The 26,097-nt window shown below is 40.9% G+C and overlaps 1 protein-coding gene across 8 annotated transcripts in view; it reads right to left on the bottom strand.

Moving 5' to 3' along the window:
- Positions 1-26,097, bottom strand: part of B4GALT6 (beta-1,4-galactosyltransferase 6) — a 313,677-nt gene that overhangs the window by 80,794 nt on the left and 206,786 nt on the right. For all 8 annotated transcript variants that reach the window (XM_033929542.1, XM_033929543.1, XM_033929541.1 and 5 more), the window contains one exon: positions 3,453-3,640. In XM_033929542.1, the coding sequence (XP_033785433.1) occupies positions 3,453-3,640 (188 nt within the window). The remainder of the gene's footprint in view (positions 1-3,452; positions 3,641-26,097) is intronic.

The following is a 26,097-nucleotide window of genomic DNA, read 5'->3' as shown; positions in this document are numbered from 1 at the left end:
AAACAAAACCCTCTGAATTAAAAGTGTTTTGCTCCCGAGTTTCTTTTATATTCAGTGTCTGGTGCATCACGTTGTAGCATCCAACAATAGTCGGCAAGCATTGACGGATTCCAATTGCCCTGGTATCGTTTCTCCAACGTAGCTATGTCTTGATGAAACCTTTCACCGTGCTCGTCACTCACAGCACCGAGATTTGGGGGAAGAAGTCCAAGTGTGAATGGAGGAAATGAATCTTGAGTGACATATTGCATTTCATTCTCTTGTATGCTTTGAGAAGTTTGTCTACCAGCTGAATGTAGTTTGGGGCTCTGTAATTGCCCAGAAAATTGTCAACAACGTCTTTCAAGGCTTTCCAGCCAATTTTTTCCGGCCCAACTAACAGATCTTCAAATCGCTTGTCACTCATAACATGTCTGATCTGTGGCCAACAAAAAATACCACTCTTTGATCTTGGCATCAGTTATTCTTGGGAACATCTGTCTTAAATAACGAAAACCTTCCCTTCCTTGTTCATTGCTTTCACAAAAATTCATGAGTCCCAGTTTAATGTGAAGAGGAGGCAAAAATATCTTTGTCGGGTCAACAAGCGATTCATGTGCTACATTTTTCTGTCCTGGAACTAACTTTTTACGGAGTGGCCAGTTCTTTCTAGAATAGTGCGACTCTCTGTCTCGGCTGTCCCATTCGCAGATGAAACAGCAGTACTTTGTATAGCCAAGCTGCAGTCCTAGTAACAGAGCAACGACTTTGAGGTCTCCACAGATATTCCAGTTATACCTGGTATACTGGACATACTTTAGTAACATTTCCATATTCTCATATGTTTCTTTCATATGTGCTGCATAGCCAACAGGTACTGAAGGATAAACGTTGCCATTGTGCAACAGAACAGCTTTCAGGCTTAACATTGACGAATCAATGAAAAGACGCCACTCTTCCGGGTTGTGATCACAACCAAAGACCGAGAACAATCCTTCAATGTCACAACAGAAACAGAGACTGTCGACTTGTGCAAAAAATTTGGTTATATCATGATGCCGGTCTCGAAACACAGAAATTTTCGTACCTGGTGATAGCAAACACCATTCCTGCAGTCTCGAACCTAGCAGCTCAGCTTTTGCTTTTGACAGACCCAAATCTCTGACCAAATCGTTCAATTCGGACTGTGTTATCAGATGTGGATCGCCTGATGAGGATGGTTCAAAATCCGGGTCAATGTCACTGTTAGAACCCTGCACTGCAGTTTCTTCATCTGGTTCGTCTAAGGTCCAATCCTCTGGTGGTTTCGGAACTGGAAGACTGTCATCATGTGGCATGGGTCTCATTGCTGAAGGCAGATTAGGATATTCAATTGACTTCTTGTTTTTGGCAGAGAAACCAGACACATTAGTCAAACAGAAATAACAGTCCGTCACATGGTCTTTCTGTTCTCGCCATATCATCGGAACAGCAAATGGCATCGTCTTTCGAGTACCTCTGAGCCAGGCTCTCAGACTAACAGCACATGTCGCACAGCATCGATCAGGGTCTACCACTCTTCCATCCCTATTCATGTTATGTCTTCTGTGTTCCCACTCTCGGTGTTCCAGCTGTGAACACAGAACAGAAATATTTGTTACGCAATTCAGCCTTTTCTTTATCAGCTTCTACATATTTCTCTTTTACTTTTGAGTCTCACAATGCCACTTTTGCACTTCTTCCTATCACTAATATATCTAAAAAATGTCTTGTCTCCCCGTTTTACCGTGTCAGCTATTTTTTCTTCCATTTGCTTTCCTGACTATACAACCAACCTCTCAACTTTTACAGATATTTTTGCCTGTCTTTCTCTTTCTGTGATCTTTTGTAGTTTATGAAAGCTAACCTCTTATTCCATACCTTTTCAGCTACTATTTTTGAGAACCAAAGCGGCCTTCTTTTCCTCTTACTTTTACTAACTTGCCTCACAAAAAGGTCATCTCCTTTCATGGATGGAGAACTAGTTGAAAGACAGAAAACAGAGTGGGTTTAAATGGTCAATATTCTAAAACTAAACTAAACTAAAACTTAGCTTTATATACCGGGTCTTTAGCCAGAAAGGAGCTCGACTCGGTTAACAGCGAAGGATAAATAGTTGGTTTCCCCAGGGGTCTGTGCTGGGGCCGCTGCTTTTTAACATATTTATCAATGATCTAGAGATGGGAACAACTAGTGAGAATTAAATTTGCTGATGGCACAAAGTTATTCAAAGTTGTTAAATCGCAAGAGGATTGCAAAAAATTGCAAGAGGTCCTTGTGAGACTGGAAGACTGGGCGTCAAATTGGCAGATGTTTAATGTGAGCAAGTGCACAGTGATGCATGTGGGAAACAGGAACCCAAACTGTAACTATGTGATGCTGGGTTCTGTGTTAGGAGTCACTGTCCAAGAAAAGGATCTAGGTGTCATTGTTGAGGAAAAGTTGAAACCTTCAGCTCAATGTGAGGCAGCTGCTAAGAAAGCAACTAGAATGTTAGGAATTATCAGGAAAGGAATGGAAAACAGATGACAATGCCTTTGAATCGCTCTATGGTACGGCCGAACCTCAAATACAATCTGAAGAACTGGGGGTCCAGTATATATTTCATTATAAAGGACTTGTGCATATGTTATAAATGTGTACTTGTAGTTTTAATTCTGAAATTTGTTGATATGTTAATAAACTGATTGTCCTTGCAGCCATTTGACTAGTGTCCCTTCCCCACTGTTTTTGGTTTCCACATATACATGTGGGGTTGTACTTTTCCTTTGTATTGTTTGAACCAATTATCCTTACCTTCAGTCCACTTAGTGAGATTAACCTCTACACAAAATTCTGCCTTTTTTTGCATCAGTACCCCATCTATGGAATTTGTTGCCATTGGAATTACGTAGTGAACTCTCATATATTAAATATCTGTTAAAAACTTATCTTTTTGGACTGGCATACCCTTAATTCTACTTCTCAATCAGAGGATATTTTTAGTATCATGTTGGTACAAACGCTGGGGGAGAGATTTACAGCTGCTGTTTTTATAATCATATTTTAAGCTTTATAATTTGTTTATAGAATTTTACTTTGCAATTTATTATTCTTTTGTATTTCTACTTTCCTATTGATAATGGAGTTCCTTTCTTTTTGTTTAGTACTATGATGATATATCAAACAGTGGTCTATAAATACTAACATAAACAATCAATAAAAAAAGAGTAAATGGAATTAAAGCTGATAAATTCTCATTGCATTTACACCAGTATATAGTATTATTTTGGGTTTTTAAAGTATATAAGAATTTGGAGAAGGAATATTTTTGACTATAATTGTTGCAAAGCAACCTGCTAGAAAGGCACCATCTATGGAAATCTTTTATAATGTTATTCCAAATTAATACTCGTTTAACATCTACAGTATAATGTCTTTATAAAAGTGTTTAAAATACAAAACAGGTTACTTACATATACATATATTTGTCAAGCATTGTTGCAAAATGACGAGGCATCTCTCCACATCCATAATAATTTCGATCATTTTCAGGTATGTGGTCCACATCATGGAAAATTATACAGTCCCAATTATAATCTTTTATGGCCTCTTTAAAGCCAACATTAAACAGCATTGCACGATTAAACATTTGTGTGCCAGACTTATTGAAGGGGAACAGATAACGGGAAAATCATTTTATTGTTAAGTAGACCACATACAAAACCTATTGCAAATACACTAAAAAATAATCCATATCAGCTGCATCATTGCAGGACAGTAATAGCAGCTAATACTGACTTATATAGTTTGGATCTAGTTCATCCTCTTATTGAAAAAGGATTAACAAATTTTGTAATTCTGCAATTAAATATCTGCATACTAATATGAAATCATGCAAAGTAAGCTTCTTGTATTGAGATACTAATCTCTCATCATACAGTATGGTCTACAGAATGAGGAAATATCACTACAACAAAATATTTTACATATGGTAAATTATGAATTGAATCAGTTCATTAGCATAGTCAAATGAAACTTTTTTATATATCAAATTTATTCAGCTGACATGCATATTTGCAAAAGGAGCTATTTATCAAACTGTTGTCACAAATCACATCTCAAAGTTTACCTCACTGATTGTATATACCTCTATATTTGATCATTTTACTATTGCTATACTGTTAACAAACTTGTATGTTTTATAATCAAACTGCAAATGCTGTATACTGCCTTGGGTAAATCTTTTCATAAGGTGGCTAATAAATCTCAAATAAGTCAAATCACCACACAATCTCTGACCACCACATAAGTCTTATGTTTTCCCTCCACTTTATTCTTTTTATGTTTATGGGGTGTGCCTTACAGGACATTTCATAGATGGAGCAAAGGTGTCAAAAGCAGAGGAGGGAAATGTATTATAAGAAGAGACTGCTTCATTGACAGATTTACATAGCAAAATGCTGGAGAGGAGGGGGAGATCATAGCAGAGAGAATGCACAGGTCAATAGCCTGAAGATTCCTGAATGTATTGTTGAGGATCAGTCATGGGGGGGGGGGGAAGAGTGTTGAATTGTGAAGATTATCAGATGATGGTCAGAGAGCAGAAGAATTGAAGTGGAGAAATTGGCAACTAAGGAATTAGAGAAAAGGATAAGATCAAGGCAGTGGCCATTCTCATGTTTGGGGGTAGAAGAACAGTTGAAGATTGAATGAGGATATTAGAGCAAGAGAATGAGGTGTAGGAGTCAGATGTCTTTGGTGTGAATGTTGGAATCACCAAGGATACGGGAAGGAGATAAAGGTTTGAAAAAGATGGAAAGCCAGCTGTCAAAGTCAATGAGAAAGGAAGGCAGGGATTTGTCAGGTTGATAAATGATCGCTATTCAGAGAGAAAAGGATGGACTTCGAAGGAGGAAAGCAGTGAGATTGAGGTAGATGAAGAGGTTGAAATCTACAGGAGGGTGAAAGCAGCAAGCCAACACCACCTCCACGACCTACTGGACAAGGCGTATGGGAGAAGTGGTAACCACAAACAACTATAGTACATACTCTATAATCACTAATAGAGAATCCCACCTGCAATCACACAACTATACTATGCTAAATACATAAGAAGGAAGAACAAGCAAACAGGCCAATCGTACACACAATCATTCAAAACAGAAAAAAATACATGAAAAAGAAAAAAGTGGAGAAAAAACCTCAGATGAGCTTCATGGGTAAAAAAACTTCACTTTCTGAAATCATATACAGACGATCAGCCGTTTCTTCTTCCATTCAAATAAAGCAAAAAGCTGATTCAACAATTGCAAGGAAAGATTCACTATGTCCAAAAGCACAGTTAGTAATCAGCAGCGTGTACTCAAAGGCAAAAATTTCCACAAACACAACAGATATTTAGCTGCTGTAGAACACTGCTGTTGCTGCCAATATCCCCACAAGCCTAGAGTACACAAAGGCTCTTCATGCTATACAAATGCCATTAGCACAAGACCCGACATGAAACTTCCATGTTTCGCAGGAGCTGCGTCAGGGTTCTTGTCTCATCAATAAGAGCTGATATCACCACACAAAGGCAGAAACTGCAAGAAACACACTGCTCATAGAACTTATAAAGAAAGCTAAGTTTGAGCTGTTTATTGAATTTTTTTGAAAATTATTTATATTAAAAAAAAACCTTTAGATTAAGCACTTGATACATTTTATATACAATAATTAAGCAAAAGGAAACAAAAGCAAAGTTAAAAAATAGGACTAATGAGGATTGCAGCCGTGTGGGGATTTTTAAAAATTCCAGCGGCAGTCTGAAGATCCTGTATAAGTAGAAGAATTTACTTAAGTGTTTATTTATGCAGTACTGCTGATGCTCGAGTGGGACATAGTGAAGTGATTATTCAGTTTTCTTTTTAGAGACATCTAGTGAAAGATTGCAATTGACAAAGGGTAAAAAATCTGTTATTCTAAAAAAGAAATCTGATTTTGGTCTGGATTGTACTTGTTCATTTTGAGCAGTGTTTTTCAACTTGGTCTAGAGCAGTGTTTTTCAATCTTTTTACACCTATGGACCGGAAGAAATAAAAAAATTATTCTGTGGACCAGCATCGGTCCATGGACCGGCGGTTGAAGAACACTGGGCTAAGTTGTGGGCCAGACCCCGCCCATCTCTATCCAATCTCCACCCCAGACCCCGCCCCCATAATACTACTAATTGCACCTTGCACGTCCCGTGCCTCATCTGGAAGCCTTCCCTCTGACGTTGCAACGTCAGAGAGAAGGCTTCCGGTTCAGGCGCAGGATGCTCGTAGGAGTTGCTGCCCGTGGCTTTGTGCACTGAATCAGTTAGGAAGAGGGAGCTGGCTCAAAGATAATGCCGCATCGATCGCACCATGGACTGGCGGTTGAAGAACACTGTTTTGGGCCTGATGCACGTGCTGGCCCTGTGGACCGTCAGGAAATTTCTGTGGACCGGCACTGGTCAATGGACCGGTGGTTGAAGAACACTGGTCTAGAGTACCTCCTTGCCAGTCAGGTTTTCAAGATATCCACAATGAATATGCATGAGATTGATTTGCTTATAGTGCTTCCACTGTATGCAAATCTTTTTTATTCATATTCATTGTGGATATTCTGAAAGCCTGACTGGCAAAGGGGTACTCCAGGACCGATTTGGGAAACACTGATTTAGTGGATAAAACAGTGTGGCACAGTGGTTAAAGTTATTCAACTCCACTACTTAGCTACAACAGCAAACAATTGACTTCAATGGAGGAAAAAGCTTCAGGCATGAAGAAAGCAGAACATATGGTTCAGCTTCTAGATCACTGGCTTAAAAAACCTCCAACACATTGTGGGAAAATGAAGGTAATGCAACCGAGTGCACTAACAAATCCCTTCCAACGGGCAACCCGCATTTCATGGATGGTAGCGCTCAACATGCAAGAATTGGCAACCATAGTGATGTGTGAAAATTTCTCTCTCTTTGGAGATAAGTACTACAAACAAACCTCTGGGGTCACAATGGGTACTACAATGGCACCATCAGTGGCCAATCTTTTTATGTCCTGTTTTGAAGACAATTGAATAGTAACTTCTCCTTTCAATCTACAGCTGTGCTGTTAGTTAAGGTATATTGATGACATTTTTGTTATTTGGAAGGGCGAGAAGTCACAGCTGGATTGTTTTGTGGTTGAACAATCGACATCCTAGAATTCGATTTGCCATGCAGAGCAGTAAGGAAGATATTTCATTCTTGGATGTGAGAGTGGTATTAAAGAATGGCAAACTATCAACTACAGTGTTCAGGAAGGCCACGGATTGTAACACATTCCTACACTATGAGAGCTACCATACATCTCACTTGAAGCAAAGCCTTCCTATATCTCAGTTTTTGAGATATCGGAGACTATGTTCTTCTAAGGAAGAGTTTAAGTACCACGAACCACGAACTATCTATAAGACTGAACAACATGGGTTACCCACATGTAATAAAAAAGGCATATACATAAACAGGCTCTTCATAACAACCAAGATTTGTTTTTTTCACCCTAGAGAACAGACACTGGATAAGGTGGTCACAACCTGTTTTGAATTATGACTCTCGGGCACACCAGATAGCCAGGATAGTTCAACGACAATGGGATATGGTGTCAGTGTTGCCCTGCTTTGCAGGATACCGGCTGCAGAAGGCTTACCGGAGAGGAAGGTACTTGAAAGAACTGAGCCCAGCCGTGCTGACGGACCATGACATCATAGGGGCAATGGGGAGGTCACAGCCCTTGTGGAACTTGCATGGCGTGCAATATTATGCTATTACTGAGCCTGTAAATCCCGTGAATCAGAACAAATATACTATAAAACATGCCACCACTTGTGCTACTGCATTCATAATATGTCATGATATGTCCCTGTCAGAAACTGTATGTGGGTCAAACCAGCAGACCTTTGAAACTTAGAGTGACTGAACATCAGAGCGTGTTTAAAAGAGAGTACTTCAAGCACTGCTGGTGCACAATATTCTCATTAATTTGGTGACATGCGCTGTTTAGTTTTGGACCAATTTCCCCCTGCAATGTGTGGGGGCAATAGAAGGCTCATCTTACAACAGCGTGAGCAGTTTGGGATTTTTACACTGAACACTGTTCATCCACATGGTCTAAACCAAGATAATGATTGGTTCTATTTTTTTCTAGGTGGTTTTTCCCTCTAACTCCTTTTATGTCTCTTTAAAAAGTCAGAAGTATTACTACTGCAATTGTTTGTCACACCCCCCAGCATCATTGGTGATGTCACAGGATGGGTAGATATAGCACAATGGCATCAGAACTGAACGTGGAAATCAAAGGAGAGAGAATCAACACAGCAGTGAGTATTCTGCTTTATTTAACTCTGGTTCTGTTGGGATTTTCAGAATGTAGTAAATGGTTTTCAATGTTTGTTGCAGCACCTGCACCCCATTGCCCTGAAGAAGTGGTTTTATGCCATGAAATGGAGATCATGTGATGCTGTACCAAGGTGCAGACGTGTTACCTTTGAGCTCCCAGGCCTCTCTCCCTAAATCTGCAATATCCACACAGCATTTTTTATCTTTATCTGAATTGGATTGCTTTATTTCACCGGCTGTGGCCCAATATACTATCTCATGGTAGCGAAACTTACCCGCAAGGAGCAAGTGAAGCCTACTGAATCCAAGATGGCCGAAGGAGACTGCTCCGAGGGTTCCTCAGTGAGCTTGGCTTGGGTGACCAAGATCGTTTCAGAAGTAAAGGAAGCTTTTCTGTCATCCCTCAACCAAAGACTGCAAACCATCACTGATAAGTTAAAAGCTGTGGATGGCAAACTGGGATCCTTGAAGGGAGAATTCACTTTGTATTGCCAACATGTCTCTGGGCTTGAAGATGGCGTCCAGCGGCTGACTTCCTCACACGCGACACTTTAAATGAGGGTTGCTGCACTGGAGGATAAACTGGACGATATCAAGAATCATTCCCGGCGAGGGAACCTTCGTCTGGTGGAGCTCCTGGAGTCTCTCACCGAGCTGGAACTGCTCAGGATTTATGGAATCATGGCTGGTGGAGTCATTGGAGCTGCGCTCTTCGGCGGGATCCTTGCGTATTGAACGCGCACACAGGTTGGGCCCGAAGAGATCCCCGTCAGAAAGACCCCAAGTGGTGATCATTAAGGTACTGAATTGCACCTATAAAAGGGACATTCTCTGCGCCATCCAAATTTGGGGCCCCCTTTCTTATAATAAATCAGTGCTGTGTTTTCAAGATAATTCTGCACGAGTCTCCAAGTTACAAAAAGCCTATGCTTTCACATGCGCAGAACTTCACAGTAAAACATATTCAATTTGCTTTGCTGTACCCAGCTTGGCTGAAGATTTTCTATGAGGGGAAAACCCACTTTTTTGAGAAGGCGGAGGATGCCCAACAATTTCTTCAGCAGATGGCACAGCCTTCCACCAGTACAGTGGGTCTTTGATTCATCTCATCGATGTCACATTCTCCAGTGGTACTTTTCTAGTGAATATTTTCATTTGGCGTGGCCTGGCTAACATTGGAGGGAGGACAAGCAAGCATGGGTTTGCTCTTGGACTCGAGATTTCCTTAATGGGACTTTTGGTTCTTTATTGCGGGCGTCTGAGATGGACTGCTTGCCCGCTTGATTTGGAAGATTCCGTGACTCACCAGTTCCAGCTTTTCCAATGGAGTTAGGCTAGATTCTGCTTGCACTGTGCTCCTTGCCCTTACTTTGGGCTCTGTATGTGTCGTGGAGAGTGGTGTGATGCCAGCAGCGTTTTTTTGCTGGAGTGGTACTCTGACCAGGTTCGACCTGCAGGCCTGTCCTATGGAATCTATCAGTCTGTTCTGGGGACTTTTTCACATTGCGGGCATGCTCTTTACCTAAATGCTGTACTAGTGTTCTGGATGTTTTCTTGTGGGGACTGAACATTCTTCTCTTCTGTTTGTTCAGTTTGCTTTCCCCTTCTCTGTTTTCTGATTTGGGGGATTTTCCCCTGGTTTCATATGTATCGGTTTGCTAGGTTGGGTTAGCATTGAGGCCCTATTCACTCTTTGATCATTGCACATTTGTGATACTGCTGTTTTGGCTGTTATTCACATGGGATTGGGGCCACATCTCTCTTAGTTTATTTAGTTCATATCCCCTTATCTCTTTCCAAATGTTGGGGGATCTATCCCAGTATTTAGTGCACCAGCTGGTGGGGAGGGGGCTCTAGGGATTGTTTGGTCATCACACCCATGTTGAATTGCTACCCTGGATGGTATTTGAGGGACCTGGACAACTTTTTCACTTCATGTGTTTAGTTTCTCTTCCCCCTTTCTCTTTCTTGATTTTGGAGCTTCTTCTTGATTGCTGTGTTATCTGTCAGGCTAGATTACTTTGAGGTCCTTCTGTGCTATTCTCAGGGGGGTGGGGGGAGGGGAATTGGGCAACTTTTTCTCCCTTCTTTGTTTCCTAATTTTGGGGATTATCCTCATAGACCTACAGAATCATCCGTGTTGGGTTGACTTGGGGGCCCTATTAACTGTCTAGTCATTGCGCACTTGAGGTACTATTGTTCTGGAGGTCCTTCTCGTGGGGATAGGGCTACTTTTTTGCCTAATTTGTTTAGTTCATTTTCCCCTCCCCCCCTCGATTCCGGGGTTTTCCCTGGTTTTTTTTTGTTTGTTTGTGCACTTCCTCATTGGGATGGGATTGCATGAGGGTCTTGTTGATTGCGTGCTCCGATGGCCTGGGTTGATCTTTGCTATTTGGGGGAAGGGGATGTAGCGTTACTAGTATAGTCCTTTGCCCCACTGCTGATCCTGAGAGGTTCCCTACATGATACTCTATCTGTGGGTTTCCTTGTTTTGTGAGCCTCCATGATCTTTCTCTGGTTTCCTGATTAAGGCTATCTGGAGGCCTCTGGAATGGAGGTTTCTATTTCTCTATTATATATATATATGTCTCTTTCTTGAGGCCTCCTATTGCAGAAGTTTGGGATACTTTAGGGGTATTTTGAGGAGCTCTTATAGATTATGCTTGTGTTTCTGATTTCTTGTATGGGGATTCATATCTTAGGAGGGATGATGGGCATCTCGAAGCACCTCCTTTAGTCCTTGATATGACATGCTCAGTGGGAATGGTAGGGTGGGGAGGGGTGGTTTGTTTTCAAGGGTGGGGCTAGGCTGGTTTTTTTTAAAAAAATTATTGTTTTCACTGTTTTTTTCCTCTTCTTTTTTGCTTAGTTTTTTCTTCTTTTTGCTTCCATGGTGGCACCCCAACTTCCCTTTGGGGGACGGATGGGGGTAATATTTACTGAGCTGGTTCCTTTCTATTTTCTGGGTTTTTGGTGTACAGGAGGGGGGCCATAGGCTGGGATGGTCCTGACGTGTCCAGTTTATTTGGAACTGGTTTTCTCCTTTATCTTTGTTTCAGTGGGACACTGGTTAAATTTATATCTTGGAATGTTAATGTGGTGACTTCCCCCATAAAGCACCCAAAAACTTTACAGACCCTAAACCGCAATACAGCAGATATTGCATTTTTGAAGGAGACACATCTAGATGCTAGTGAACATGAGAAGTTTAAGCGTGGGGGGGGGGGAGGGGGGAACTAGAGTGGTCCATCAGAAGGCAGGAGTCTTAATTTTATTTCAGAAAGGCTTTGATGCATCTGTGATTAATACCTGGTCTGATGCTTCTGGTAGGTTCATCTTGGCTCAGGTCGTGCTGAATAGGCAATCACTGTTATGTAACGTCTATGCCCCAAATGTTTAGGAGAAGAAGTTTTATGCAGCTTTGTTTCAAGCTATAGCAAGGTGGCAGGCACTACCTACTATCATGAGAGGCGATTTTAATATTGTCCATGATCCTGGGTTGGATAGGGATCACACGAGAGCTACAGAGCACATCGATTCTTCTAAAGGTATTCCCCTTTTATGTTCGTCCTTTGACCATTTGGATGTGTGGTGTACGCTTCATCCGGGTGAACGTGACTATACACACCTTTCAAGAGCTCAAGCCATGTAATCTCATATTGATTATTGGATAATTTCTAAAACTTTATTCCCAAACATGAGAATGGCCGGCATTTGCCCTTATAGTGTTTCTGACCATGCTCTTATTTGGTGCACTTTGGAAGTGGGTGAGTCAGGGGATCGATGGTTTTGTTGGAAATCCCCTGTTTTTATATCAATACCCCATTGGGTAAATGGCAAGAGTATAAAACACATAATGCGGTTCATGCGCAGGATCCTATTCTCTATTGGGAGGCTGCTAAAGCGGTGCTGGGGGGAGGGATTGGGGAGATTATTGCTTATGCCAGTTTTTGGAAAAAAGCCCGTTACAGAGAGATCTTGCGCCTGGAGAGACAGGTGAAAGCAGATCATATGTGGTTTGCATGTAATCCTTCTGTACAGAGAAGGGAGGCCCTTATTGCATCCCAGATGGCCTTGAATGAACTGATCCACACTAGAACGATGAGATCACTTCACTACTTTAAGTATAAATTTCATGCCCATTGTAATAAAAGTGGGACGCTCCTTCCTCATTTGTTCCGGACCTCCAGAGGATCTATGCAGGTTACTCAACTTAAGTCAGGGGGGTGGGACTTTGGTGCACATAGAAAAGGAGATTGCTGTGGTGTTTCTTTTTAAAAAAAAATATATTCTTTATTAAAGTTTTCCAAAATACAAAAGCTTTAAAATCCTATTTCATAACGACCATATTGATAACACTTTCCTTCATTCCAAACAAAATTACAACATAAATCACAATTTAGAAAAAAAACAAACCAACAAATAATCAAAATCACATTCTTTCCTTACAATAATCAAACTTAGTCTTTAAATCCCATCCCTCCCCACAAACATAAAACCCAAACCCCTACCATCCCCCACCCACAGAGGTCAGGAGGTGACTAAATTATTATAAGTTCAAACAATTATAGTCTTTTCTAACATAGCAGATTCTTCCCAAGTTTTATATTTAGACCATATTTTTTTAAATGTAGATATCTGATTTCTTTGCACAGCAGTTATTTTAGACATGTTATAAATTTTATCTTACATTGGATTATCTTAATCGATGGTAAATCTTTTTTCTTCCAATATGCAGCTAATACTATACATACTGCTGTCATAACTAAACCAATCCATTTCCTATAATGAATTAATATCGCCGATGTAACTATATTCAATAAAGCAGAGTTACTTTAACACAGGGGTGTCAAAGTCCCTCCTCGAGGGCCACAATCTAGTCGGGTTTTTAGGATCTCCCCAATGACTATGCATGCGATCTGTTTGAATGCACTGCTTTCAATGCATATGCATTGGGGAAATCCTGAAAACACGATTGGATTGCAGCCCTCGAGGAGGAACTTTGACACCCCTGCCATAACAGGTGTTATTTAGGGACAGCAGGCAGATATTCTCACACATGAGTAACATCACTGACGGAGCCCCAGTACAGAGCACTTTAAAAGTACATTGCCACTTTAAGACTTTTAGAAAGTACGCGATAACCTGCACCACTCATGCGCGAGTGCCTTCCTGCCCGACGTGGATGCACGGTCCCTTCAGTTTAGATAAGCCAGCTAAGAAGCCAACCTGGAGAGGTGGGTGGGTTGTGAGAATATCTGCCTGCTGTCCCTGGATAACACCTGTTACGGTAAGTAACTGTGCTTTATCCCAGGACAAGCAGGCAGCATATTCTCACACGAGTGACCTCCAAGCTAGCTAGAATGGGATGGTGGGTGAGTTGGCATTTAAGAGAATAAATTTTGTAATACTGACTGCCTGAAAAAAGTTGTCAGACAGTAGTGTGAAGTGAATGTATGAACAAAGGACCATGTGGCAGCTTTACAGATTTCCTCAATAGGTGTGTACTGTACTTTATGAGCTGTGATTTGAGAGACCAGGTGCAATCCAGCCTGAGCATAACAGAAGGAGATACAGGCAGCTTACCAGTTGGAAATGGTGCGCTTGGAAATAGGAAGTTCCAACTTGTTAGGATCAAAAGAGATGAAAAGTTGAGGTGACGCTCAATGTGGCTTTGTTCTGTCGATATAATAGGCCAAAACACGTTTATAGTCCAGAGTGTGAAGCGCCGTTTCTCCTGCTTGAGAATGGGGCTCAGGGAAGAAAACTGGAAGCACAATTGACTGATTTAGATGAAATTCAGAAACGTTTGGTAAAAACTTTGGATGGGTAAGCTGTGAAAGGCCTATCTGCCACCAAAGCTTGCAACTCACTGACTTGTTGAGCTGAAGTGAGAGAGATTAGAAAGACAACTTTCCAGGTGATGACCTTGAGATGAGACGTGGCCATTGGTTCAAATGGGGGCTTCATCAACCTGGAAAGAACCACATTTAGGTCCCAGACGACTGGAGGAGGTTTGAGAGGTGGTTTTACATTAAAAAATCCTTTCATGAACCTGGAGACTAAAGAGTGTGCAGTAAGGGGTCTACCCTGTACCGGAAGATGTAAAGTTGTAATAGCACTGAGATGGACTCTAATGGACATGGATTTGAGACCAGAATCAGACAGATGAAGTAAATAATCCAACACCAACTCAACTGACAAGGAAGTTGGATCATGATATTGACGAAGACACCAGGAAGAGAACCTGGTCCTCTTTTGGTGATAACATTGTTGAGTGGCTGGTTTCCTGGAGGCAGCAATAACAGTGTGGACGGGTGTAACAATTGCAGGTTGGGATGTAGAAGAGATCCTTGATTCTGTGTGAGCAGAGTAGGAAATATCGGTAGAGGTATGGGCTCCCTGGAGCTGAGTTGAAGTAGAAGAGATAACTAATGCTGTCTGAGCCACTGAGGAGCAATTAGAATCATGGTGGCTGACTCCTGTTTGAGTTTGAAAAGAGTTTTCTTTTTTTTATATATATATATATATCTTTATTCATTTTTACATCTTACAACAAGTGTATCAATAATTGACAATAGAGATTAAATACATCACTTGAATTTCTATCATATTTAACATTAATATATAAAATTTAACCCTTTCCCTCCCACCCCAATCATAACATATGCAATCAAATATATCCTATAACATTATTTTCTACTGATCCAAACATTTAATAAAATTCAGAATTCCCCCTCCCCCCACCCTTCACTTGTATTGTACATCTAATGGAAAATGGTATCTATTCATTACAATAATTTGTCAATGGCCCCCATATCTCTTTAAATTTTTTATAATTTCCTTTTTGTACGGCTATTGTTCTCTCCATCTTATATATGTGACACGAGTTCCACCAAAAACTGTAATTGAATCTGCTCCAATTTTTCGTGATGTTGTATGGTGACTCCTGTCATAATCAATAAAAGCTTATTATTTGATGAAATTTGGCTCTTTGTTCTCATTGACATCCCAAATAGGATCGTATCGTACGATAAAGCCATGAGATTCTCCAAAAAAAAAAAAAAAAAAATTTATTTGGGTTCAAATTGATTTCCAAAAGGTCAAAATAAAGGGACAATAGTATAACAAATGGGCTAGAGTCCCAATCTCAAGATTACAATGCCAGCATCTATTAGACTTATAGCTATTTAACTTCTGTAATCTAACTGGGGTCCAAAATGCTCTATGTAAAAGGAAAAACCAAGTTTGTCTCATAGATGCGGACATTGTACATCTCATCCTCCAAGACCAAATCTGTGGCCATTGAGACGCAGAAATATGTTGTTTAATCTCAATGCTCCAAATATCCCTAAATTCATTTTTAGGTTTTTTATTTACAAATCCGTTTATAAATTTATACCACTGTGCAGCCTGGTGTTCCAAAAAGTCTACCTGGAAGCATAAAAATTCTAAACTATATTGATTGTTAAGATTTTTCCATTCAGGGAACCCTGCCTGAATGGCCTGCTTTAGCTGAACCATCTAAAGCTTTGTGATTTATTAAGACCATATTTATGCTGCAGCTGTGAAAAATCAAGCAGTTTACCATTTGAAATAATATCACTTAAAATCCATATACCTGCTATCATCCAATGCTCCCAGATGACCTTAAATCCGCCAATTTGAATCTTGGAGTTTTACCATATAGTTTGATTTGTCGATTTATAGATTGGGATAGATGTTAAATTACTGACATATCGCAGAGTTTTCCATGTATCCATTAATATTCTGTTTTCTTTATACAATCTAGGCATTTTAATGCTAAGAACATGACATAAACGTAAAGGGAACATGAGTCGCCATTCCAACCACAACCAGTCTGGGGTATTATCAATGAGCTCTGGGAGGACCCAATACATACCATGGCGCAAAATATAGGCTTGATGATACCTATAGAAATTTGGAAAATTTACCCTACCCTCCGCAATTGTTTTTTGTAAAGATACTAAAGCGATTCTAGTTTTACCTAGCCAAAGAAATTTTATAAGAATACTGTTTAACTTTTTATAAAAGGACCCCTTAAAAGAAACTGGTAGCATTCCCATTTGATAACAAACCACAGAAAAATCATCATTTTAATAGTTTGGACTCTCCCCCACCAAGACAGATGTAATGGATTCCATTGCTCACACATTTCTGTTACCTTCTGTAATAAAGATTTTCATTCTCTTTCATTGTGTCTTCCAGCATATTTTTTTTCCAAATTCCTAAATATTTTAATCCACCTTCCTTCCATACAAAAGAAAATGAATCAAACAAGCCTTTTGTACAATACACATTTAGTGGAAGAACTTCAGATTTACTCCAATTTATCTTATAACCTGAGAATTTTCCAAATTTCTCAATCAATTCAAGTAACCATGGAATGGTTGTTTCGGGATTTCTCAAATGAAGCAATATATCATCTGCATATGCAGATATTTTGTGTTCCCGATCTGAATAAGGAATACCCTGCATCTCCTGTACTTGCTGAATAGCTAATAACAAGGGTTCCTAAACAATATCAAAAAGCAAAGGAGATAGGGAACAGCCTTGTCTAACCCCCTCTGCAAATTAAAGCGTTCAGAAAATTTATTATTAATATACAATTTTGTAACAGGGGAGCTATACAATGTTTGTATCATTTGTATAAAACCTGAACCTATTCCAAACCATTCCATAGCTTGATACATGAAGGTCCATTCCACTCGATCAAAGGCTTTTTCTGCATCCAAGGACACAGAAAAAGTCGGATCTTTCATAATTTTTGTTTAATTCAACATATGAAAAACCAATCTTGTGTTATTAGATGAGTGTCTCTTAGCAACAAATCCAGTTTGGTGCATATCAATAATAAAAGGGAGAGCCTTAGCTAAGCGTAAAGCCAATGTCTTAGCCAAAAGTTTTCCATCTACATTGATTAATGAAATAGGCATGTAATTTGAAACCAAAATGGGATCTTTATTTGGCTTTGGCAAAACTATAGTCAATGATTCTGCCATAGTACCTGTAATGCAACCCTTAGTTAGTTGAGTCTGATATAAATTTAATAAATGAGGTAATAGAGTAATTTGAAATGATTTATAAAACTCTACCATGAAATCATCACCACCTGGAACGGATCCAACTCTAAGAGACTTCAACACTGATTCTAATTCTTTTAATGATATAGGCTCAGGATCTAAACTTCTTTTAATATGCTCAGGAACTTTCGGACCATTGATTAATTTCAAAAATTCTAATCCATCCTTTCCCCTATTATCATAAGGCTCAGAAGAGTACAAGTCTTTATAAAAATTTAAAAATTGATTTTAAATATCTCCAATTTGAGTATGTGTAAAACCTCTCTCATCCTTTATTGCAATAATTTTTGTTCTTCTTTTCTTTGCTTTAAGATAATTTGCTAATAATCTTCCCGCCTTATTTGAGTTTCAATAATACAGAGTCTGCTGGGAAAACAAATCTTTCCTTACTAATTTTGAAAATATTTTATTATATTTACCTTTTGCTTTTAATAGAGCCTGCAGAGTACTTTGTTTCCATTTATCAATCAATTTAGACTCTAGATTCTTAATTTCTTTTTCCAAATTAGAAAATTGTTTTTTGTTTCCTAATATATGCCGAATATGATTTAATATTACCTCTCATAGTCGCCTTAAAGGCATCCCATAAAATTTCCATGGAGGTTTCTTCCAGTGTATTAATTTGAAAGAATTTGTTCATTTTTAATTGAAACTCTTCAAGGAATTTTGAATCCGCAATCAATGTATTATCAAATCTCCATACAGATCTACTATTTTCTTGTTCAGGAATCTTAAATTCAATCCACACCCCACCATGATCAGACAAAATGATTGGATCTACAGAGGCTTGTGTCACCTGTTGTACTAATTGATTTGAAACAAAATATAGTCTATTCTTGAAAAGGATTTATGGACTTGTGAGCAAAAAGAAAATTCCCGATCATCAAAATGAAGTATCTGCCATATATCTTTCAAATCACAAGATTGTACTAAATTATCTAACCCTAATGATTTCATAACTTTGCTTGGTTTTTTATCCATTAATGGATCCATGACAGCATTGAAATCTCCAGCCACCACTAAGCTAGAAGCAGCCAGTGGGAGAATCAGTTGTTGTAATGTTCTAAAAAATTCAGCTTGATTCGAATTAGGGACATACACATTAAACAGTGCCAGGGCAGTATTTCCCATGCTCATTTTCACATATAACCATCTACCCAAAGGATCAAAATCAATCATTTGAAAATTAGCTGTGCATTTCTTATTTATTAATATAGCAATCCCTGCTTTTTTCCCCCATGCCGGGGTGAAAAAACATTATTTCACCCAACTCGAACTCAAACTCCTAGGAGTAACGATAGACAGATGCTGCACAATGCAGTCCCAAATCAATAAAACATCCCAGAAAGCTTTTTTAATTATGAGAAATCTATGTAAAATAAGAAAATTCTTCGACCCAGCACAATTCAGGCTAATTGTCCAATCCCTAGTCTTAGGTCTACTGGACTATTGCAATTCCCTCTATCTACTTTGTCCTGCCAACATGATAAAACAACTTCAGACTATACAAAACATTGCCCTAAGACTGATCTACTCCCTGAGAAAATATGATCATATTACAACTGCCTTCCTAGACTCTCACTGGCTACCTATGCAAGCAACCCAACCCTTCCCCCTCCTCCTAGATAAATTCTCCCCCAAAACCTCCACTTAAATAATCTCTTCCTCCCCAAAACACCAACCAAGTATTCAGATCCCTGAAATGTAACATAATCTTATTTGTACTCTAACTGTAATCTATTTGTTATATCACACAGTAACGTACAGTGAATTTAATATCCAATTTGCAAGTTCTTCCTGAATTAATCCAGGTACCTCTCCTCCCTTGTAACCCCAAAAAAAACAAAAAACCCCAAAACTGTTGTAACTTCACTGGAAATGTCCAGTTAGCTCTTTTGTAATCCGCCTTGAACTGCAAGGTTTAGGCGGAATAGAAGTCCCTAATGTAATGTAATGTAACTCCCTTCCAATTTTTTGACTCTGCCGTTGATAGATGTGTCTCTTGTATATAATATATGTCAGCATTCTGTTGTTTCTAACAAGATGGCGGCCAGTTAGGTCATCAACTGTGCTGTCTCCCTCATCCTATTTTTGTTTTTGTTTCTATTTTGCCTTATTTCTTTTGAATTTCTTTTTTACTGGTATTATTTTTGTTTCTTTCATTTGGGACTTCTATTCTTGGTTATATTTGTTTTTAAGCTCATTTCACTGATTCTACAGTTCGACATTTGCTCCGGTTCAACAGCTAAGGGGGCCTCTTACCTGCGGCTCGACTGGTTCCTTGGTGGCGGTTGAGTGATGTTGGATTGGGTCCTGATTCTTTCATGGAAGATGAGAGAAATCTGGTTTCAGCTCCTTGTACCTGCGTGCCGACAGCAGCGTACTTCCATTTCACTGCATTTGAGGAAGTGCTGTTGGGGAGGAGGATGGCATATCGGAGGGGGCTTGGAGGCGGTGCTATTAAGGAGAGGGCGGCCTCAGAGGTATCGCCAACGTGCGCAGCCGAGGAAGAAGTTGTTCTGCCCGGAAAGTTGCATTATTCGTTGGAGGGACCCTGGGATCCTAGGTGACAGCTGTTGGATCTGAAGACAATGGCAGTTGGTTGTTTAAGGCAGTGGATACATCAAGTTGATAGAGGCGACTATCCGGCTGTTTCAATGGTCACCTGATCCTTACAACTCGTCTGCATTTGGCATTGCCGTACCTCCGATCCAAAGGTCAAGCCTGATTTAGACAGTGTCCTGAATCTGACCCAATTTGACTAGCCTGCAATTTGGTATTGCTCTGACTCTGATCCATTTGTCTAGACTGGCATGTAATCTTTATGATCATTCTCATCAGATCATATTGGCTGATTGGAATTTATTTATCTTATATATTCTTTATTTTTATTTGTATTATTTTATTTTTACCTTTACTATTTAAATTCTATTTTAATATACTTACTGAATTCTTGTTAGAATGTTCATATTCTTCTCTCTATCTCTATTTCTGTCTTTTATATTATATTTTTACTATTCATTAATTGTTCCTCAGGTACTTTAGCTAGATTGTGAGCCTTCGGGACAGTTAGGGAACTTCCAAGTACCTATCTTTATTCATTTTATTTTATTGTATCTTCAATGTATTCTGTATGGTAAACCGCTTAGAACCTCACGGTATAGCAGTATATAAGACATAAATTAAATTTAAATTAAATTAATATATACCAGCATTCTGTTGTTTCAAAAAGGCGAGCATTTTTTTTCTTTTTATTTGAAGGTTGAGGCCATTAACATTTAATGAAAAAATTTTAAGCTCCATTATATACAGTGATACCTTGGTTTACGAGTGCACCGGTTTGTGAGTGTTTTGCAAGACAAGCAAAACATTTGCAAAATCGGTGCCTCGGAAACCGAGCATGGCTCGATTTACGAGCACCCCCCCCCCGCAATCCGGCACCCCCCCTGCCTCGAACCGGCACCCCCCCCGCCTCGATCCGACATCCCCCCCGACACGATTGGGCACCCCCCGCCACGATCCGACATCCCCCCCGACACAATTGGGCACCCCCCCGCCGCTTCTTACCCTCATCTGGGCACTCTTGAAGATCGGCCTACTCGTCTTCTTGGGCCATGCTCAAGGCCTGCGAGATCATGTTCTGAACGTGAACTCGCAGGCCTTGAGCATGCTCAGATGCTCAAGGCCCAGCAGACGAGTAGGCCGAGCTTCAAGAGTGCCCAGATGAGGGTAAGAAACGGCGGGGGGGGTGCCCAATTGTGTCGGGGGGATGTCGGATCGTGGCAGGGGGGTGCCCAATCATGGCGGGGGGGGGGTCGGATCGTGGCGGGGGGTGCCGGTTCGAGGCAGGGGGGATGCCGGATCGCAGGGGGGGCCTTCGAGGGGAGCAATGCCGGTTCTCGGGGGGGGGGGGGAAACACATCAAAGCGAGTTTCCATTATTTCCTATGGGGAAACTCGCTTTGATAAACGAACATTTTGGATTACGAGCATGCTCCTGGAACGGATTATGCTCGTAATCCAAGGTACCACTGTATTCTTATTTCTAAATACGTATACCGATGAAAATAATCAGAATTAATTAATTTAGAATGAACAGACACCATTTCCAATATTTTAAAACTTTGCACATATAATTCCCCCCTCTCTAATCCTCCCTTCCCCACCCTTATCCCTACCTTCCCTCCCCAATTTCTCATTAAAAGTGAAAACTTGGTGACACACATATTAGACTAGGCAATTAGAAACCTCCATCAGACTACCTTTAAATCATTTCTTAAAAATATGTCACTTAAAAAACATTTATAATAATTTACAATAATTCAAAATGAGAGGAGTGGGAGGAAATGCATAAAGAAACATTTGCGTCCAATCTAGAAGAAATGCAATGGAGAGAGTGAAGTCTGGAGCAGAACTGGGGCAACTTGTGGTTGTGGGGAGCTGCAAATAAGTCCCCCTGCAGAGTGCCCCATTGTGCAAAAATAGACTGGAGGGTTGACGAACTGAGTGTCCATTCATGAGGTTGAAGAATTCTGCTCCCCCTGAACGTAGATTGCTCTTAAGAAGATGCTGCGGGCGGTTACCCAAAACAGATTTTCTAGGCTTCTTTGCAAAGCTGGAGCGACCCTGTGCCTCCTTGCTTTGTTGATGTAGTACATCACTACTTGATTGTCTGTGCGAAGGAGGAGGACTTGAGCACTCAGGAGATGTTGAAAAGTCCTGAGTGCATAATAGATCGCCTTGAGCTCGAGTAGATTCATGTGAAACTTGCGCTCCTTGATGGACCACAGACCCTGAGTTTGAAGGCCGTCCCGGTGCGCTCCCCAGGCATAAGGAGATGCATCCATCGTTAGTACCTTGTGATGCGGAGGCAAGTAGAAAAGACCACCTCTGGGGAGATTGGAGGTCATCCACCAGTGGAGCAACAGCCGAAGAGATGATGTTATAGAGATATGCTGTAAGATGATCTGTCACTTGAGACCACTGAGAAGCGAGGGTCCACTGAGGCGTGCGAAGATGGAGTCTGGCAAGAGGAGTGACATGGACAGTGGAGGCCATGTGACCCAAGAGCACCATCATACGTCTAGCTGGGAATGAGGGGGGGGAGGTTCTGTAGCTGCTGACAGAGTCGAAGAAGAGTGAGCTGGCGATCTGACAGAAGGAACGCTCTCATGGCTGTTGTTTCCAGAATGGCTCCAATGAATTGGAAACGCTGAGTTGGATGGAGGTGCGACTTGGGAAAATTGATTTTGAATCCTAAAAGCTGAAAAAAAGCAATGGTATGAGTTGTCGCCATAGTCACAGCCTGAGACAATGGTGCCTTGACCAACCAATCATCCAGATAAGGGACCACTTGGAGACCGTGGGATCTCAAAGTCACCACTACCATAATGAAACATTTCTTGAAGATCCTGGTAGAGGACGCAAGTCCAAACAGCAGAACTTTGTATTGACAATGAAGGTGATTTATTTGAAAATGAAGGTATTTTCTGGAAGCCACGTGAATTGATATATGAGTGTAAGCTTCCCTGAGATCCAGAGAGCATAGCCAATTGTTCTGAGTCATAGAGAGTGGCTAGAGAATGCATTCAAAACTTTTCCCTGATTAGAAACTTGTTGAGAGCTCAGATCCAAAATCGGACGCATTCCTCCCATCTTCTTTGGAATTAAGAAGTACTGGGAGTAGAATCCCTGATTTTGCTGGTTCACCGGTATTTCCTAGATGGCACTGAGGGGGGAGAAGATATTGAACCTCTTGAAGAAGGAGAGAGGACTGTGGATGGTTGGAAGAGACTCTCTTGGAGGATGATCTGGAAGGAAGGTTGAGAAGTGGAGTGAATAACCCTCCCAGATGATGGTTAACACCCAGAGATCGGAGGTGATGAGAGTCCAACGATGAGTGAAGTATTGGAGCCAACTCCTAACTGGCAGAGGAAGATCTTTTAAGAGAGGAACTGTGGCTACGCTCTGAAGGAACATGTGAAAAAGATGGTGACTGTTTAGGTTGAGCAGTCGCCTGGGTATTCTGTTGGCGTGGTTGCTGCTTTGGCTTCCTAGGTTGTTAACAAGGAGGAGCAAAAAACTTGGCAGAGAACCTGCATTGATATGAAGGAGCAGGTTTGAAGGGAGTGGATATATTGGGCTTTTTCTTAGGTTTGACTAGAGAGTCCCAACGGGTTTCATGAGCTGAGAGCTCTTGTGTAGTAGTGTTAGTAGAAGGACCAAAAAGCTCATCTCCCAGACATGGATCATTGGTCAAATGATCTTGATGGTTTACATACATGTCAGAAACCCAGAGCCAGGCAAAGCGGCGCATAGCTACAGACATAGCCGCTGCCAGGGAAGCGAGTTTGAAAGTATCATATGTGGATCGAACCATATACTTTGAGTTGGAGCATCGAGGAAATGAGGTTCTGGAAACCTTCCTTATCGCTTGCATATAGGGATGTATTTGAGATAAGGCAAACATTGCTTAATAAGATGTTTGAGGTGGCAGGAAAATTAAATATTGTAGTTTCCTGATCTATTTGTTAACATTGAATTTTGGTACAAACTTCTACCAAATTTATCCATGGTTTTCCCCTCCCTGCCAGGAGAAACAGAGGCATACACGCTAGCTGTGGAAGATTTCATAGTGGACTCAACTGTAAGGGACTCATGAGGAAGCTGTGCCTTATCAAATCCCGGTAAAGCTACCACCTTATACAGAGACTCCAATTTCTTTGGTGCTACCAGGATAGAAAGAGGAGTCGCAAGATTTTTATAAAAAAAAGTCTCTTTCAAGATGTCATGGAGCGGCAACTTGAGCATTCCCTTAGGAGACTGAGCATTCCCTTAGGAGGCTGATCATAGTCCAAAGATCTTTCCCCATTTGACGAATAAACTGTGAAAAAGAAAATTTCTCAGTGGGGGAGGAAACTCTAGTTGGAGACCTATCAGAAGAATCTTTTTCAGTGGTAGACAAATAAGGAGGTTCAGAATCTCCTAGTAAATCTGAATCTTTCAGTAAAGAGGGAGAACAATGCCAACTCCGAACCGGTGTTGAAGGCTCTGAACGTTTAGACTTTCTTGAGACCTTTCCTGACTTAACTGGCGTCAATTCCACAGAAGAAGAAAGTTGTCGATGTTTGGCGGTTCTAGTAGATGACCTGGAACGTTGAGCTTTCTCCTACTGTAGAGAAGGGTTAGCCACAGTGTCCATGGTCAGTGTCGTGGTATGTTCAGGCTAGAGCGGCACCGGGACAGTCGGTGTGGGCACCGGGACAGTCGGTGTGGACACCGGAAGGAGCGGTGTCAGCAGCAATTGAAAATGCTCGCCAAGCTCCTAATTAAGCAAGACATCAATTGTTCACTTAAGCGTAGGCACCGGTATGGAAGGCGTAGGCTTTTTTGACGGTACCAATGGCGCAGTAGCATGGTCCAGTGAGGAGTATGCTGATGTAGAAGCACTCACTGACGCCGGAACCGGGCACTTGTGGGGCTTTTGCGAGGTCTGCATGACTTGACTCAATGCTTTGAACTGCGCCCTGGAGGTGGAAGGGGAAGGCTTCTTAACTGGCTTACCCAATGTGATGAGAACTGCAGTAACATGGACAATGATACAGGCAAAGTTTATTAAAATAATTGCGGTTAAAAACAACACCTTAAAATTAAACCACGGGATCCAACACAGTCCGTGTTTCAGTACACGCCTTCTTCAGGGGTCCTAGGTTGGAAAGGAGTGAAATTGAACTGCAAAAAGACTCCTTTCCAACATAAGACCCCTGAAGAAGGCGTGTACTGAAACACGGACCGTGTTGGATCCCGTGGTTTAATTTTAAGGTATTGTTTTTAACCGCAATTATTTTAATAAACTTTGCCTGTATCATTGTACGTTACTGCAGTTCTCCTTGCTTTGTTTTGTCATTGACCCTTTTACTGCAGATTTTGTTGGTTCTTCCTTTTTTTGTTTGTGTTACCCAATGTAATAGCATACTGCAATACCGGAGCTAGTGTTGAAGGTTCTGCTGGTGTCGAAATCCTCGGTGTCGTCTTAGTAGGTGCAGACGGTGTGGGAGATGATGTCGGCTCGCCCTCCACAGTGGCACCAAAAAGTTGGTGCTGCTGTAACAAACTTTTTTATAGTTCGTTTCTGTAGAGAAGAGCAGCGCGTGCAGGTCCCAGCCACTGGAGATACCAGCGGTGTGGGTCAGTTACCGAAATGACCCAAGCACAACGACCGCACTAGACGGCCAAGACATGGACAGGAACACCGCCTCTGATAAATCAAACTCGATGATTGAGACAGAGAGAAGACCCCGCTGGGCCGCGAACCCGTCAACAGAAAAAGAAAGAAAAGTTAAGCTTAAAAAAAATATATATTTTAATAAACTACAAAGAAAATAGAAAAAAACAAAGTAAAAAATGACTGAAAAGTCAAATTCCGCAAGAGCGGGAAGGCAGAAAAAAGTTCAACAGCTGTAGAAACGCATCTTCTTAGCTCTGCGGAAACTAGAAAACCAAAGGGACCGCGCGCCCACGTCAGGCGGGAAGGCACTTGTGCATGCACGGTGCGGGCTATTGTGTATTTTCTAAAAGTCTTTAAGTGGCAATTCACTTTTAAAGTGGTCCGTAATGGAGCTCCGTCGGTGATGTT

This window comes from Geotrypetes seraphini, chromosome 2, assembly GCF_902459505.1.
Source record: "Geotrypetes seraphini chromosome 2, aGeoSer1.1, whole genome shotgun sequence".
NCBI lineage: Eukaryota > Metazoa > Chordata > Amphibia > Gymnophiona > Dermophiidae > Geotrypetes > Geotrypetes seraphini.
Note: the sequence above shows the minus strand (reverse complement) of the source record. Positions and strands in the feature narration are given on the sequence as shown.